We start from the raw sequence: 12,764 nt of genomic DNA on the forward strand, positions 1-12,764 counted from the left end.
GCAAAAGACAAGGCCGAAGCATTTGCAACTATCTTCAGCCAGAAGTGCCGTGTGGATGATCCATCTCGGCTTCCTCCCGATATCCCCACCATCACAGAAGCCAGTCTTCAGCCAATTCCATTCACTCCACGTGATATCAAGAAACGGCTGAGTGCACTGGATACAACAAAGGCTATGGGCCCCGACAACATCCCGGCTGTAGTGCTGAAGACTTGTGCTCCAGAACGAGCCGCGCCTCTAGCCAAACTGTACCTTTCAGATACAACACTGACATGCACCTGACAATGTGGAAAATTGCCCAGGTATGTCCTGTCCACAAAAAGCAGGTCAAATCCAGTCCGGCCACTTACCACCCCATCAGTCTACTCTCAATCATCAGCAAAGTGATGGAAGGTGTCGTCGACAGTGCTATCAAGCGGCACTTACTCACCAATAACCTGCTCACCGATGCTCAGTTTGAGTTTTCAGCCAGGACCACTCGGCTCCAGACCTCATTACAGGCTGGGTCCAAACATGGACAAAAGAGCTGAATTCCAGAGGTGAGGTGAGAGTGACTGCTCTTGACATCAAGGCAGCATTTGATCGAGTGTGGCACCAAGGAGCCCCAGTAAAATTGAAGTCAATTGGAATCAGGGGGAAAACTCTCCAGTGGCTGGAGTCAAACCTAGCACAAAGGGAGATGGTAGTGGTTGTTGGAGGCCAATCATCTCAGCCCCAGGACATTGCTGCAGGAGTTCCTCAGGTCAGTGTCCTAGGCCCAACCATCTTCAGCTGCTTCATCAATGACCTTCCCTCCATCATAAGGTCAGAAATGGGGATGTTCGCTGATGATTGCACAGTGTTCAGTTCCATTCGCAACCCCTCAGATAATGAAGTAGTTCGTGCCCACATGCAGCAGGACCTGGACAATATCCAGGCTTGGGCTGATAAGTGGCAAGTAACATTCGCGCCAGATAAGTGCCAGGCAATGACCATCTCCAACAAGAGAGAATCTAACCACCTCCCCTTGACATTCAATGGCATTACCATCGCTGAATCCCCCAATATCAATGTCCTGGGGGTCACCATTAACCAGAAACATAACTGGAGCAGCCACATAAATACTGTGGCTACATGAGCAGGTCAGAGGCTGGGTATTCTGCGGCGAGTGACTCACCTCCTGACTCCTCAAAGCCTCTCCACCATCTACAAGGCACAAGTCAGGAATGTGATGGAATACTCTCCACTTGCCTGGATGAGTGCAACTCCAACAACACTCAAGAAGCTCAACACCATCCAGGACAAAGTAGCCCGCTTGATTGGTATCCCATCCACCACTCTAAACATTCACTCCTTTCACCATTGGCGCACCGTGGCTGCAGTGTGTACCATCCACAGGATGCACTGCAGCAACTCGCCAAGGCTTCTTTGACAGCGCCTCCCAAACCCACAACCTCTACCACCTAGAAGGACAAGGGCAGCAGGCACATGGGAACAACACCACCTGCACGTTCCCCTCCAAGTCACACACCATCCCGACTTGGAAATATATCGCCGTTCCTTCATCGTCACTGGGTCAAAATCCTGGAACTCCCTTCCTAACAGCACTGTGGAGAACCTTCACCACATGGACTGCAGCGGTTCAAGAAGGCGGCTCACCACCACCTTCTCAAGGGCAATTAGGGATGGGCAATAAATGCCGGCCTTGCCAGTGACGCCCATATCACATGAACGAATAAAAAAAAAGCTGATTGTGTGCTTGCAGATAATATCATTGTCGGGTACCAAAGGTGGACCCTTGGGTATGCTGGAAGTAACCATGTGGCTATAGGATGAAAAACTATTTCAGGAGATGTAGTGAATACATTTGGCCAGATAGGAGTAGTATCATGGGCGATCAGTGCAATGGAGGTACACTAGGGAGGAGGACGGAGTGTTCAAAGTTTCCAAAACAGCAGAAAGAATGAGCAGGAGCTTGTTCAGAGGGACTCGTACAAGGACTTATGAAAGAAGTGAACTTGTAGTTGAGTAGCAACTACATATTTGAAGAGCTTGTATAAGAAGGAGAGGTTAATATTAAGCGGTAGCTTAAGAGTAGAGGTTGGGCTTTTAAGGAGAGTGGCGATGGTGGAGGTTTTAAGTATGTTGGTGCAGTGCTTGAGCATAAAGAGAGGTTGATACTGCTGAGATACATTAAAATGGACTAATCTGAATTGAAAATCATAAAAATCAAGATTGTTTTCTCCCCCAGAAAAAAGAAGATGACAACAATTATTTCTTTGGAATTCAAGCCCCTGACAAGATGTTTGAGAAATACATACAACTTCTTGATATCGCTGAAAGAACCTGTAGTACTACAGGAATTGACACAATCTCAAAGTCAACCAGGTATCAGTGTTATCCAAGTGCAGTTCATTTAATTTGCATATATTTGATAAATTACCAAAGATATCTGCCCACCTCCCCTTGACATGGAATTGAGTAAGTTTGCTCTGCCACGTTGAGTTCAGTAGGCCACTATAGATTCAAAAATGGAGTTGTCATCACTGGTGACTCCTGACCCCAAATGTAAATTTGAATAGCCTCCCTCTGCATACACACTACAGATATATGATATTGAATGTAGACTATGTCATTGGGAACCTTTACTACCTTTTAGGGTCTCATTCGCCTAATGCATAATCAACTCCAGATTTGGCAGAGGGTTTCAAAGGGTTTGCTTAGTCCATAATGGAAGGATTCCCAAAGAACTACTCAAATCACTGGTGCTGTTGTATGGGCATTCCCAACCTACACATGTAGTTATGTCATTGTAGTTGAGGAAAAACTTTTTTACACAGCGAGTGGTTATGATCTGGAATACACTGCCTGAGGGGTTGGTGGAGGCAGATTCAACCGTGGCTTTCAAAAAGGAATTGGATAAGTACTTGAAAGAAAAAAAAAATTGCAGGGCTACGGGGTAAGGGTGGGGGAGTGGGACTAGCTGGATTGCTCTTGCAGAGAGCCGGCACGGACTCGACGGGCCAAATGGCCTCCTTCCGTGCTGTAACTATTCCATGATTCTATGATTGCACACTTCTCGTCCCCATCTATATATATATATATATATATAGAGAGAGAGAGAGAGAGTTGAGGGATGGTCACTGGGAAATCCCTCCATTCCCTTAAATATAGGTTAGAGAACTCAGTGCACACATGGAACTGTGTACAAATTAACTCATTGGGGATACCACCCTCGACTATACTGAGAATGGATTACATTTGTACACAGTTCTGATCAGCGGTGCAGAGCTGGGCGATTAGCTGATCCCTAATGCCAGAGGACTGAGATATGGGGAAAGGTTGGAAAAATTTGGACTCGTAAGCCTTGAAAGAAGGCATATGAGAGGGAACCTTATAGAAGTGTATAAAATACTAAGTGGATTCAAAAAGATTAATCCTTAGTAATATTTGAAGTTGGAAAAGGGGACATAGGTAAATTTAGGACAGACATCAGGAAGCACTTCTTCACGCAGAGTAATTACTACCTGTAATGATCTTCTGAGTAGTGTAGTGGAAGCAACACCACTGGAATCATTCAAGAGGTAGTTGGATGATGTGCTGATGGTGGAGAGAATGTAGGTTTCTATGCAAAGATGAGCTGAAAAAACTGAATGCCCTCCTTCATCTCTACTTATTTTTATAATTGTTGACAGTAGTTCTAGACTCTAGTCTCTGGTGGTAATACTTTAAACAGCTTTGTTGTGGAATTCAATGCATCTCTGATGTACATCAATAAAATGAACAGAACTGTTGAGCTGGGAGCAGCTAGTTGCTAGCACAAAGCTAGCCAATAGCACAGTGAACTGATGGCCCACCATTTTCCAGGGACATGTTCATGTCCATGTCCGGGGTAAGTTTTTGTCTCGCACAGGGAGCTAGTATAATGAGGGAATAGAAAATTACACTGCAGCTGATATTTAAAGGGATGCAGCCAGTTAAATGGGGCTAAAAATTCTTAGAATGTTTGGGGAAAGCAAAATTTATTTGGATGCTTTGTCAAGCTGAAGAGGCGAGTGGGCTATGTGTGGGGGTGGGGGGGGTATGGACGTGGCAAACAAGAAGTACTAGACAAAAACAAGATGAAGGGAAACCCAATGTGGAGGCACAAAACAGTCAGTAGGCTTGATGGAGCGGCAAAGCACCCAACCTGTTCCATGACTGGCGCAGTGGACATTATGCTATTGTTGCATGTATTTTTTGGACCATGGTGGGAATATTTATAGAATCATAGACTGTTACAACACAGAGGAGGCCATTCAGTCCATCACACCTGTACTGGTTCTCTTAAAGATCTACCCACTTCATGCAATTTCCTTGCTGTTTTCCCATACCCTTTTTCAAATATTTATCCACTTTTAAAAGCAATTATAGATTTTGCTTCCACTACTATTTCTGGTGGAGCTTTCCATGTCCTGACAACATTCTGTGTAAAAAAAAAAATCACCTAATCTTCCCCTTAATCTCCCTATCTCTGTGATCTCCTCTGGCCCTACAACCCTCCGAGATCTCGGCACTTCTCCAATTCTGGCCTCTTGCGCATCCCTGATTTCTATCGCTCCACCCTTGGTAGCCGTGCCTTCGGCTCCCTAGGTCCTAAGCTCTGGAATTCCCTCCCAAAACCTCTCCGTTTCTCTACCTTTCTCCCCTTTAAGTCATTCCTTAAAACCTACTTCTTTGACCAAACTTTTGATCACTTGTCCTAATATCTCTTTATGTGGCTCAGTGTCAAATTTTGCCTGATAACGTCCCTGTAAAGCGACTTGGGACGTTTCACTACGTTAAATGCAAGTTGTTGTTGTTAATTTTTTTTGTGATGACCTTAAATTTATACCTTTTATAATTTTTTTCCTATTTATCTTATTAAAACCCCCCATAATTTTGAATAACTTTATGAGGGGTAACTCTCCGTATTTGTGCCAGTGATGAGGTACTGTGCCTGCCACCAGCGTTTATTGGAAAATCACGGTCAGCGCAACCACAATTTTCTGATGCACATTGATGTTACGTGAGGTACCTCACTAGTGCTGCAGACTCAAAAAATTTACCCCCAGATCTCCTCAACCTTCTCTGTTTTAAAGAACAGGCCTCCAATTTATTTAGTCTCATCTCATAACTAAAGCCTATTATCATCTTAGTAAACCACTTCTATGGCCTTGACATCCTTCCTCCCAAAATTGGACAGAGTAGGGCTGATTCCATGGTCAGGCGAGTCTAGCGTGGAGCAACACTCGCAGGGAGCACAAGTCAGGAAATTGAGGGCCCACAGCTAGTGATTTTCCATCCAGCAACAGTCCATTTCAGTGGACAGAAAATCATGGGCTATGGGATCGTACGAACCACACCCTTTGCTGGAAGCATCTGATCACAGAATCAGCCTTAATATTCTAACTGCTGCCCAACAAATGATTGGTGTAGCATTATCTGTTTCTTTTTAAAGTTTACATCCTTGGGATCCAATATGCTTTTTACAACTTGATCAACTGTCCTTGCACTTTTCAAGGTTTGTGTATCTGAACCCCTGAGTCTCTCTGCTCTTCTATTTCTTTTAATGTTCTACCATTTAATGTATATTTCCTCTCTTTATTCTTCCTCCCTAAATTTATCACTGCACCTTTCTCCACATTAATTTTCACCCGAAATTTATATACCCAATCCACCAACCTGCCTATCTTCTCCCGTAGTTGCTGGCAGTCCTCTTCACAAACGATGCTTTCTATTTTTGTGTCATAATGTTGCGCCTCCTATACCCAAGTTCAGATCATTTATATATCTTTTGAGAACAGCAGTGATCCTAATACTGAATCCAGGGGGAACACCACTGATTACATCCTCCAGTCTGAAAAACATCCATTAATCACTATTGTCTGTTTCTATCCTTTAGCCAATTATCTCTGCTACCAAATTCCCTTTAAAGTTTGCATTTTAATTTTAGCAGCAGGCCTTCTATGTGGCATTTTATCAAACACATTTAAAAAATCTATATAGACAACATTCACTGCGTTTCCTTAATCAATATACTGTTATTTCCTTAAGAACTCTTATCAGATTTTTCAGATGTAACTAGCCTTTCACAAATCCATGTTGACTGCCCTTAATTGACCCATGTTTTTCTAAGTGAGTATTGATTTTATCCTATATTATGGTCTCTAGAAACTTACCTACTACTGATATTAGGCTGACTGGTCTATAGTTTCCCAGTTTGTCCCTTTCTCCCTTCTTTAACAGAGGTATTACTTTGACAGCCGTCTGGTCCTCTGGTACAATTTCCATATCTGAGTATGTTTGAAAGATTGTGGTCAAAGCCTCTGCTATATCCTCTCGTCCTCTATTTCCCTCAGCATTCCAGGATGCGTGCCTTCAGAGCCCAGTCCTTTTCCACTTTTGAGTTCCACCAAGTTTTCCAGTCCTTATTGATGCCTGTTCTATTGTATTGCTCTACCGTCTCTTTTTGTACCCTTTCATTCCCACTGTCACATTCTTCTGTGAAAACCATTGCAAAGTACAGGACTCATTTAGGGGGTGAATTTCCAATGGGATTCTCTCAACCATTCTCCATAGCTTCGATGGAAACTCGGAAAAATTCACCCCCTTAATATCTCCACTCCATCATTCTCTGAGAAGATTTCCTGTTTTGCTCTACACTTTCTTTAATTATTCTTTTACTTATATGTCTATAAAATCCTTTACTATGCTCCTTTATGTTCCCTGATAGTCTTTCTTCATTCCCTCTTAGCCTTTCTAATCTTTCTGCTACCCCTCTGTTTTTTTATATTTCATTTGATTTCGCATTGAATTTTTTTGGATTTGTCATGCGACTCTTTTTATTTTAAATTCCATTTCAGTTTTAATTTCTTTACTCATCCAAGGAATTCCAGCACCTTCTTTACTTCTTGTGCGGATATTTCTAATTGGTACCTTAATCGTCTCCTGTTTGAAAGTTTTCCATTATTTGTCCACTATCTTGTCTGCCAATTTTTCTTTCTCATTTGTCTATGCTACTTCCCATTGTATCTTGAAGAAATTTGCTTTCATTTTAACTGTTTGCTCTCTTCAATTTTTATATCTAACCTAATTATGTTATGGTCATTGGTTCCTCAGCATTCCTCTAAAATACAGCTGCATATTATAACTTTAAAATATATTTCCCTTTAAGAAAGAGGATTTAACGTAGCTGACGTCAGGTCTACCATCCAGCGCCTGTTTAATTTAGGCACTGAATTACTACAGCGCTGTTGAGGTGGTGACACCGCATTATCTGTGCCACAGGCATTTCCCCACTGCATTATTGCATGTATACACAATGGAGATGCACAGGGTTTAGTGTCTGATAATACAGGTTGCCTACACCCAATGTGCACAAGCACTGTGAGCACAGAGCATCACCTTATTGGGCCATAATGAAGAATGAGTGAAAGGGGTTACTTCCTCTTTAATTCACATAATCTGATTGTGATTTCTATGCAGAAATGAATCTGTATTACCAGGTCTGCAGAACAATTAAAGATCAACCCGCGTGGCTAAAGATAATGTTTTAATTTTATGTTTATTCCAGAATTCGTATTATAAATTTTATTCTTTGGAGGACATCTTCACCAGGTTGTGGTAAGCATATAGTTCACATGGTAAATGGAGAGAATCCCTATGACAAGCATGATAGTGTGCACAGGAAAAATAAATTATTTTCTGAATGATTTTCCTGAGCCCTGGGAAACCCAGCTGGCAACCGTTAAATTTAAATCAGGCTCCCAACTGCGTGGTGGGAGCCTGATTTAAATATGTTAATGAAGTGTCACCCTTCTCCAAGATGGGACACATTCACGCCATGCAACCCACCTCCGTAAAAATGGCGGCAGGTGCGTACGTGGTGCGATTTTAAATTTTTAACTCCCTCCCGACCCTCTCCCGCCTGTTGTGGGGGGATTGTTTTTGCCTCCTATGTGTCCAGTGCTTGACACATTTTAGACTGCCTAATCTGTGATGGTTTGAAAGTATTTGTTAGCATGAAGCCTTCATGCTGTGGAAACCTTCACTTCTATGGGAAAAGTTGACCCTAGTCTTCATAGCTATAGGTAATTGTGACAAATAAAGGATTTTTGGCTGATTTGAATTTTTTATTGTATTACTAAAAACAGCATGTAAGGGGTTAAACCCCAAAGTCACACAGAATACTTCTCAAAGAAAAGCCATTGACTCAAACCAGACAGATTGGCTACAGTGGGATTTCACAAGGTGTGTGTTGCTAAGGCAACCACAGTGGGATGTCTAAGATGTGAATTGTTTGCATGGCCAGAGCCTTCACATTCAATCACAAACATCCTTGCCATTGTCAAAGATTGACTATGCATTCAGTATATGTCAGCAGTAACCAAGAATATTGAACGAAAGTTTTGTCAGGAGAAAACCCCAAAAGTGCAAAAATCCCAGAAAGAATTATTACACAGAGCAAAAGGCAGTAAAATGTAATTGAAAATGTAAAAAAAAACTTTTTTCTGAAACCACACATCTCCCTTTAAGAAGCCTACTTCAGAGGTTAGGTCGCAGGATTCCCAGGGCTGGAATCTTCTCTGAAAATCCACCCATTTATGGGCAGCCTCAGAGTGTTAATGAGCAGGGCAGGGGGGGTGGAATGAGTAAGGGAAGCCTACTGTCAAATTCCGAAAAACTGCCTCTGCGATTTTGCTACAAAGCCACTGGGGTGGACTTCTTCTTTCTCATCTTGCACCATGCAAATGACTGCAGTTGAGCGGGGTTTGCTGCAGGGCCCCATTTTTCTCCCTTAATGCCCAATGGTTACCAGCAGAAAAGAATTTCTTGGCGAAAAAGATGGTGGGGCCTGCTTATAGTGAGTTAGATGCACTCCATAGCTGAAGGCCACAAGAGACTCTAGGAAGCTCTTTTTCATCAGTATTATTTCAAGTTTTTAAAAATAATTTTTAACGTTCTGTAAGTTTTTTTAAAGATTCTTTAAGTATGTTTAAAGTGCATTTAATAATTTAAAAATGATTTAAAGTATTTAATGGGGACTTTTCTCACAAAGCAGTAACTTGAATTGTGCCAGCTGTCAGACAGCTGCAGTCACAGCTTTTGTAAGAGAGATCTTCAACCGATTAAGATCCGGTGCACTTGCATTGCCAAATGAGTCCTGGCAACAAACTCAACTCAGAAGCCTGTATCCATATTGCACTGCTCCAGAACTACCACGGCTTCCATTTGGCGATCATTCTACTACAACTTTGTGCAAACATCCCCTCACCTTTGATGTCTTTCTTGAGTGCCCTTTTGATCATAGCCTCCTACTTCTCTTACAATGGCAGGAGGCTCTGAGGTGGTAGGCTGATGATTTGCAGCAGGAACCTTGGGCGATTGAAGTGGTGATTGCTTGCTTTTGGTTGTGGACCATTTCCATTTTAAGAAGCAGAGTGTGAAGGAAGTCTGTGTGCTATCATATGTAATGCAACTCAGGTTTCAGAAAGCAATCCTTAATGGGGGTGAGAGCAGCTGCTGGCAATGAAGTACCCACCATGTAAGTCTTCCACTGCTTTACGACATGACCAGCTGTGAGTAAAGAAACATTTGCAGGAGATGGAAGAGGATGTGAAAGGTATTGTGGTACCTCATCATGTGGGTGAGAAGTTGCAGATGGTGTTCAACTTAGTAAGGGCGAAGTGGCTGTAACTGGGAGGCATGTTACCTTGGCTGCCCGAGAGAGGTCGGTGAACGTCTTCCAGAACTGAGTTTCCATGCAGAGATTGCTGTAGGTGGCACTCACTGCTAAGGCCAACTCCTACTGTGGCTCTTTGTGGGCCTCCTTCTCTTTGGGACCAAAAATTTGGGTACTCCTTTGCTTGTCATTAGCGGCTCAACTAAAGAGGCTTTAAATTTGTGGGCTCGGTGCTGTGAAGAAATACCAGCCTTAGACACTGCAGTGAACTATTTTATTATAGACATCCTTCTGCTTCTACTGGATTTTCCTGCCTCCACCCCGAAGTAGACTGCCTATAGAGGGTGATAATAACATGGGGAGTCCGCCATGAATATAGAATCATGCAGCACAGTAGGAGGCCATTTGGCCCATCATGTCTGAGCTATCCAATTAGTCCCACTCCGGTGCTCTTTGCCTATAGCCCTGCAAATTTCTCATTTTCAAGTATATAGAATTATAGACTATGCAATGAATGTGCACTGAGGAACATTCGGCTGGTTCTCAGCAGAGTTACACTGATGGGAAGAAGTAGGGTTTCAGTAATATATCGGCAGAAAATCCAGTTTTGATGAAAACCTAGCCCCCTATTTGCCTATACTGTGTGGGTAAGGTGCACGCTGTAGGTGAAGCCACTCCTGAAGTTAGGAGATTTAGGGCATGATTTTTATTTGGAGCTGGGTACCCCAAGCGTCTGCAGACATTTGTGTAGGGAACCCAAAACCAAATTGAGTGTATCACAATCTGTGATTGCAACTAAATTGAAGGTGAATATTTGAGCTTCCAGGCTTCCCACGTGCTAGGCAGCCAGATTGACAGGCTGGCTGCATGTCGGCAGTGAAAGAAGCTGCAAATTAGAGAGGGGTGCGGGAGGGAGGGAGAGATCATCGGCACTGCAAAAAATCAGAGGGGGAGAGGGGTAGGTGGGAGGACGTGGATGACATGGGCTGGGGGGGGGTGGTCAGCCAGCATTGGAGACCGGGGTGGGGTCAGCTAGTGACGACATCGGGGTCAGCCAGCTTCAGGGATTGAGGGGGGGGGGGGGTGGAAATCAGCCAGCATCGAAGATCAGGGTGGGGGGGGGGGGGGGGGGGTCAGCTGATCACGGAGGTCCTGTCGCCAGATGAGCTTGTTGGGCCTGGATGAAGCACTCCTGCTGCTCCTGGCCCTCAAGCAGTGCAATAAAGGCACTCACCTCATGGATTGGAACCTTCCCGCCTATTTTCGGAAGCAATAGGAAACCCAAACAGGTAAGGTTAAATTCATTTGAGTTTTCCAAAACACAAAATATTAAGTATCTCAAGTATTTCAGTAAGGTACATTGCCCCTTTAGGTATCGGCTCGCTGGCTTTAAGTGGGGGCGGGAAATCCTGGTGTCTGCTGTGCACACGCATACAAACCTGCCTGGGTTAAACTCAGAAGTGAGCGTATTGGTGGCTGTGCCTTCAGCCATGTAGGCCCTAAGCTCTGGAATTCTCTCCTTAAACCTCTCCACCTCTAAGACCCTCCTTAATACCTACTTCTTTAACCAAGCTTTTAGTCATCTACCCTAATATCTCTTTCTTTGGCTCTGTGTCCAGTTTTGTCTGATTATGCTCCTGTGAAGCGCCTACGGACGCTTTCCTACATTAAAGGCGTTATATAAATGCAAGTTGTTGTTGCAGCACCCCATGCAGTCTGACTCCTTACATAGACTTTACTATTGCTACCGCAATTATCGACAACTTTCTTTTCCACTGCCCTTTCGACCGCTCTGATAGCAGCTTTTGTTGCCTTCAGCTGAACATAATACCAATCCCTATTCTTCTGAGAGTTATTTTCTTTTGTGTAAAACTAGTTCTGCTTAACTCTACTTGGGTATTGCACATGACCAGTTAGCCATCTTGGTTTTGTTCAACCATGTGCTCTTCTTTTGACTTTAGGGACATGCATGGTTTCCTTTTCCATTGGAATCCTCCTTAGATATGGGAGTGGTGCCAGAGGACTGGAAGGATTGCAAATGTTACACCCCTGTTCAAAAAAGGAGAGAGGGATAAACCCAGCAACTACAGGCCAGTCAACCCAACGTCAGTGGTGGAGAAACTTTTAGAGACAATAATCCAGGACAAAATTAATTGGCACTTGGAAAAATATGGGTTAATAAATGAAAGCCAGCATGGATTTGTCAGAGGCAAATCGTGTTTGACTAACTTGAGTCAAACTTGATGAGTAATGGAGAGGGTTGATAAGGGTAGTGTGGTTGATGTTCTATATATGGATTTTCAAAAAGCATTTGATAAATAAGATATATAATAGACTTGTTAGCAAAATTAAAGCCCATGGGATTAAAAGGGCAGTTAATGCATGGATATGAAATTGGCTAAGGGACAGAAAGCAGAGAGTAGTGGTGATCAGTAGTTTTTCAGACTGGAGAGAAGTGCGGTGGTGTCACCCAGGAGTTAGTGTTAGGACCACTGCCCTTTTTGATATATATTAATGATCTAGACTTGAGTATACAGGGTATAATTTCATAGTTTGCAGATGACATGAAACTCGGAAATGTAGTAAACAATGTGGAGGATTTTTACAGACTTCAGGAGGACATAGACAGACTGGTGAAATGGGCAGACACATGGCAGATGAAATTTAATGTAGAGAAGTATAAAGTGATTAATTTTGGTGGGAAAAATGAGGACAGTCAATATATACTAAATGGTACAATTTTAAAGGGGGTGCAGGAACAGAGAGGTGCACATACACAAATCTTTGAAAGTGACAGGACAAGTTGAGAAGACTGTTAAAAAAGCATTTGGGATCCTGGGCTTTATTAATAGAGGCATAGAGTACAAAAGCAAGGAAGTTGTGCTAAACCTTTATAAAACACTGGTTAGGCCCCATCTGTAGTATTGTGTCCAATTCTGGGCACCTCACTTTAGGAGGGATGTCAAGGCCTTAGAGAGGATGCAGAGGAGATTTAGTTGAATGGTACTAAGGATGAAAGACTTCAAATTGTGTGGAGAAACTGGGGTTCTCCTTAGAGCAGAGAAGTTCAAGATGAGATTTG

The 12,764-nt window shown here is 43.1% G+C and overlaps 1 protein-coding gene across 1 annotated transcript in view; it reads left to right on the forward strand.

Moving 5' to 3' along the window:
* LOC137327774 (anoctamin-9-like) overlaps positions 1-12,764 on the forward strand; it is a 110,191-nt gene that overhangs the window by 16,581 nt on the left and 80,846 nt on the right. Inside the window, exons 7-9 of the mRNA XM_067993580.1 lie at positions 2,231-2,367; positions 7,574-7,620; positions 10,820-10,831. Coding sequence (XP_067849681.1) covers positions 2,231-2,367; positions 7,574-7,620; positions 10,820-10,831 — 196 coding nt within the window. The remainder of the gene's footprint in view (positions 1-2,230; positions 2,368-7,573; positions 7,621-10,819; positions 10,832-12,764) is intronic.

This window comes from Heptranchias perlo, chromosome 12 (genome assembly GCF_035084215.1).
Source record: "Heptranchias perlo isolate sHepPer1 chromosome 12, sHepPer1.hap1, whole genome shotgun sequence".
NCBI lineage: Eukaryota > Metazoa > Chordata > Chondrichthyes > Hexanchiformes > Hexanchidae > Heptranchias > Heptranchias perlo.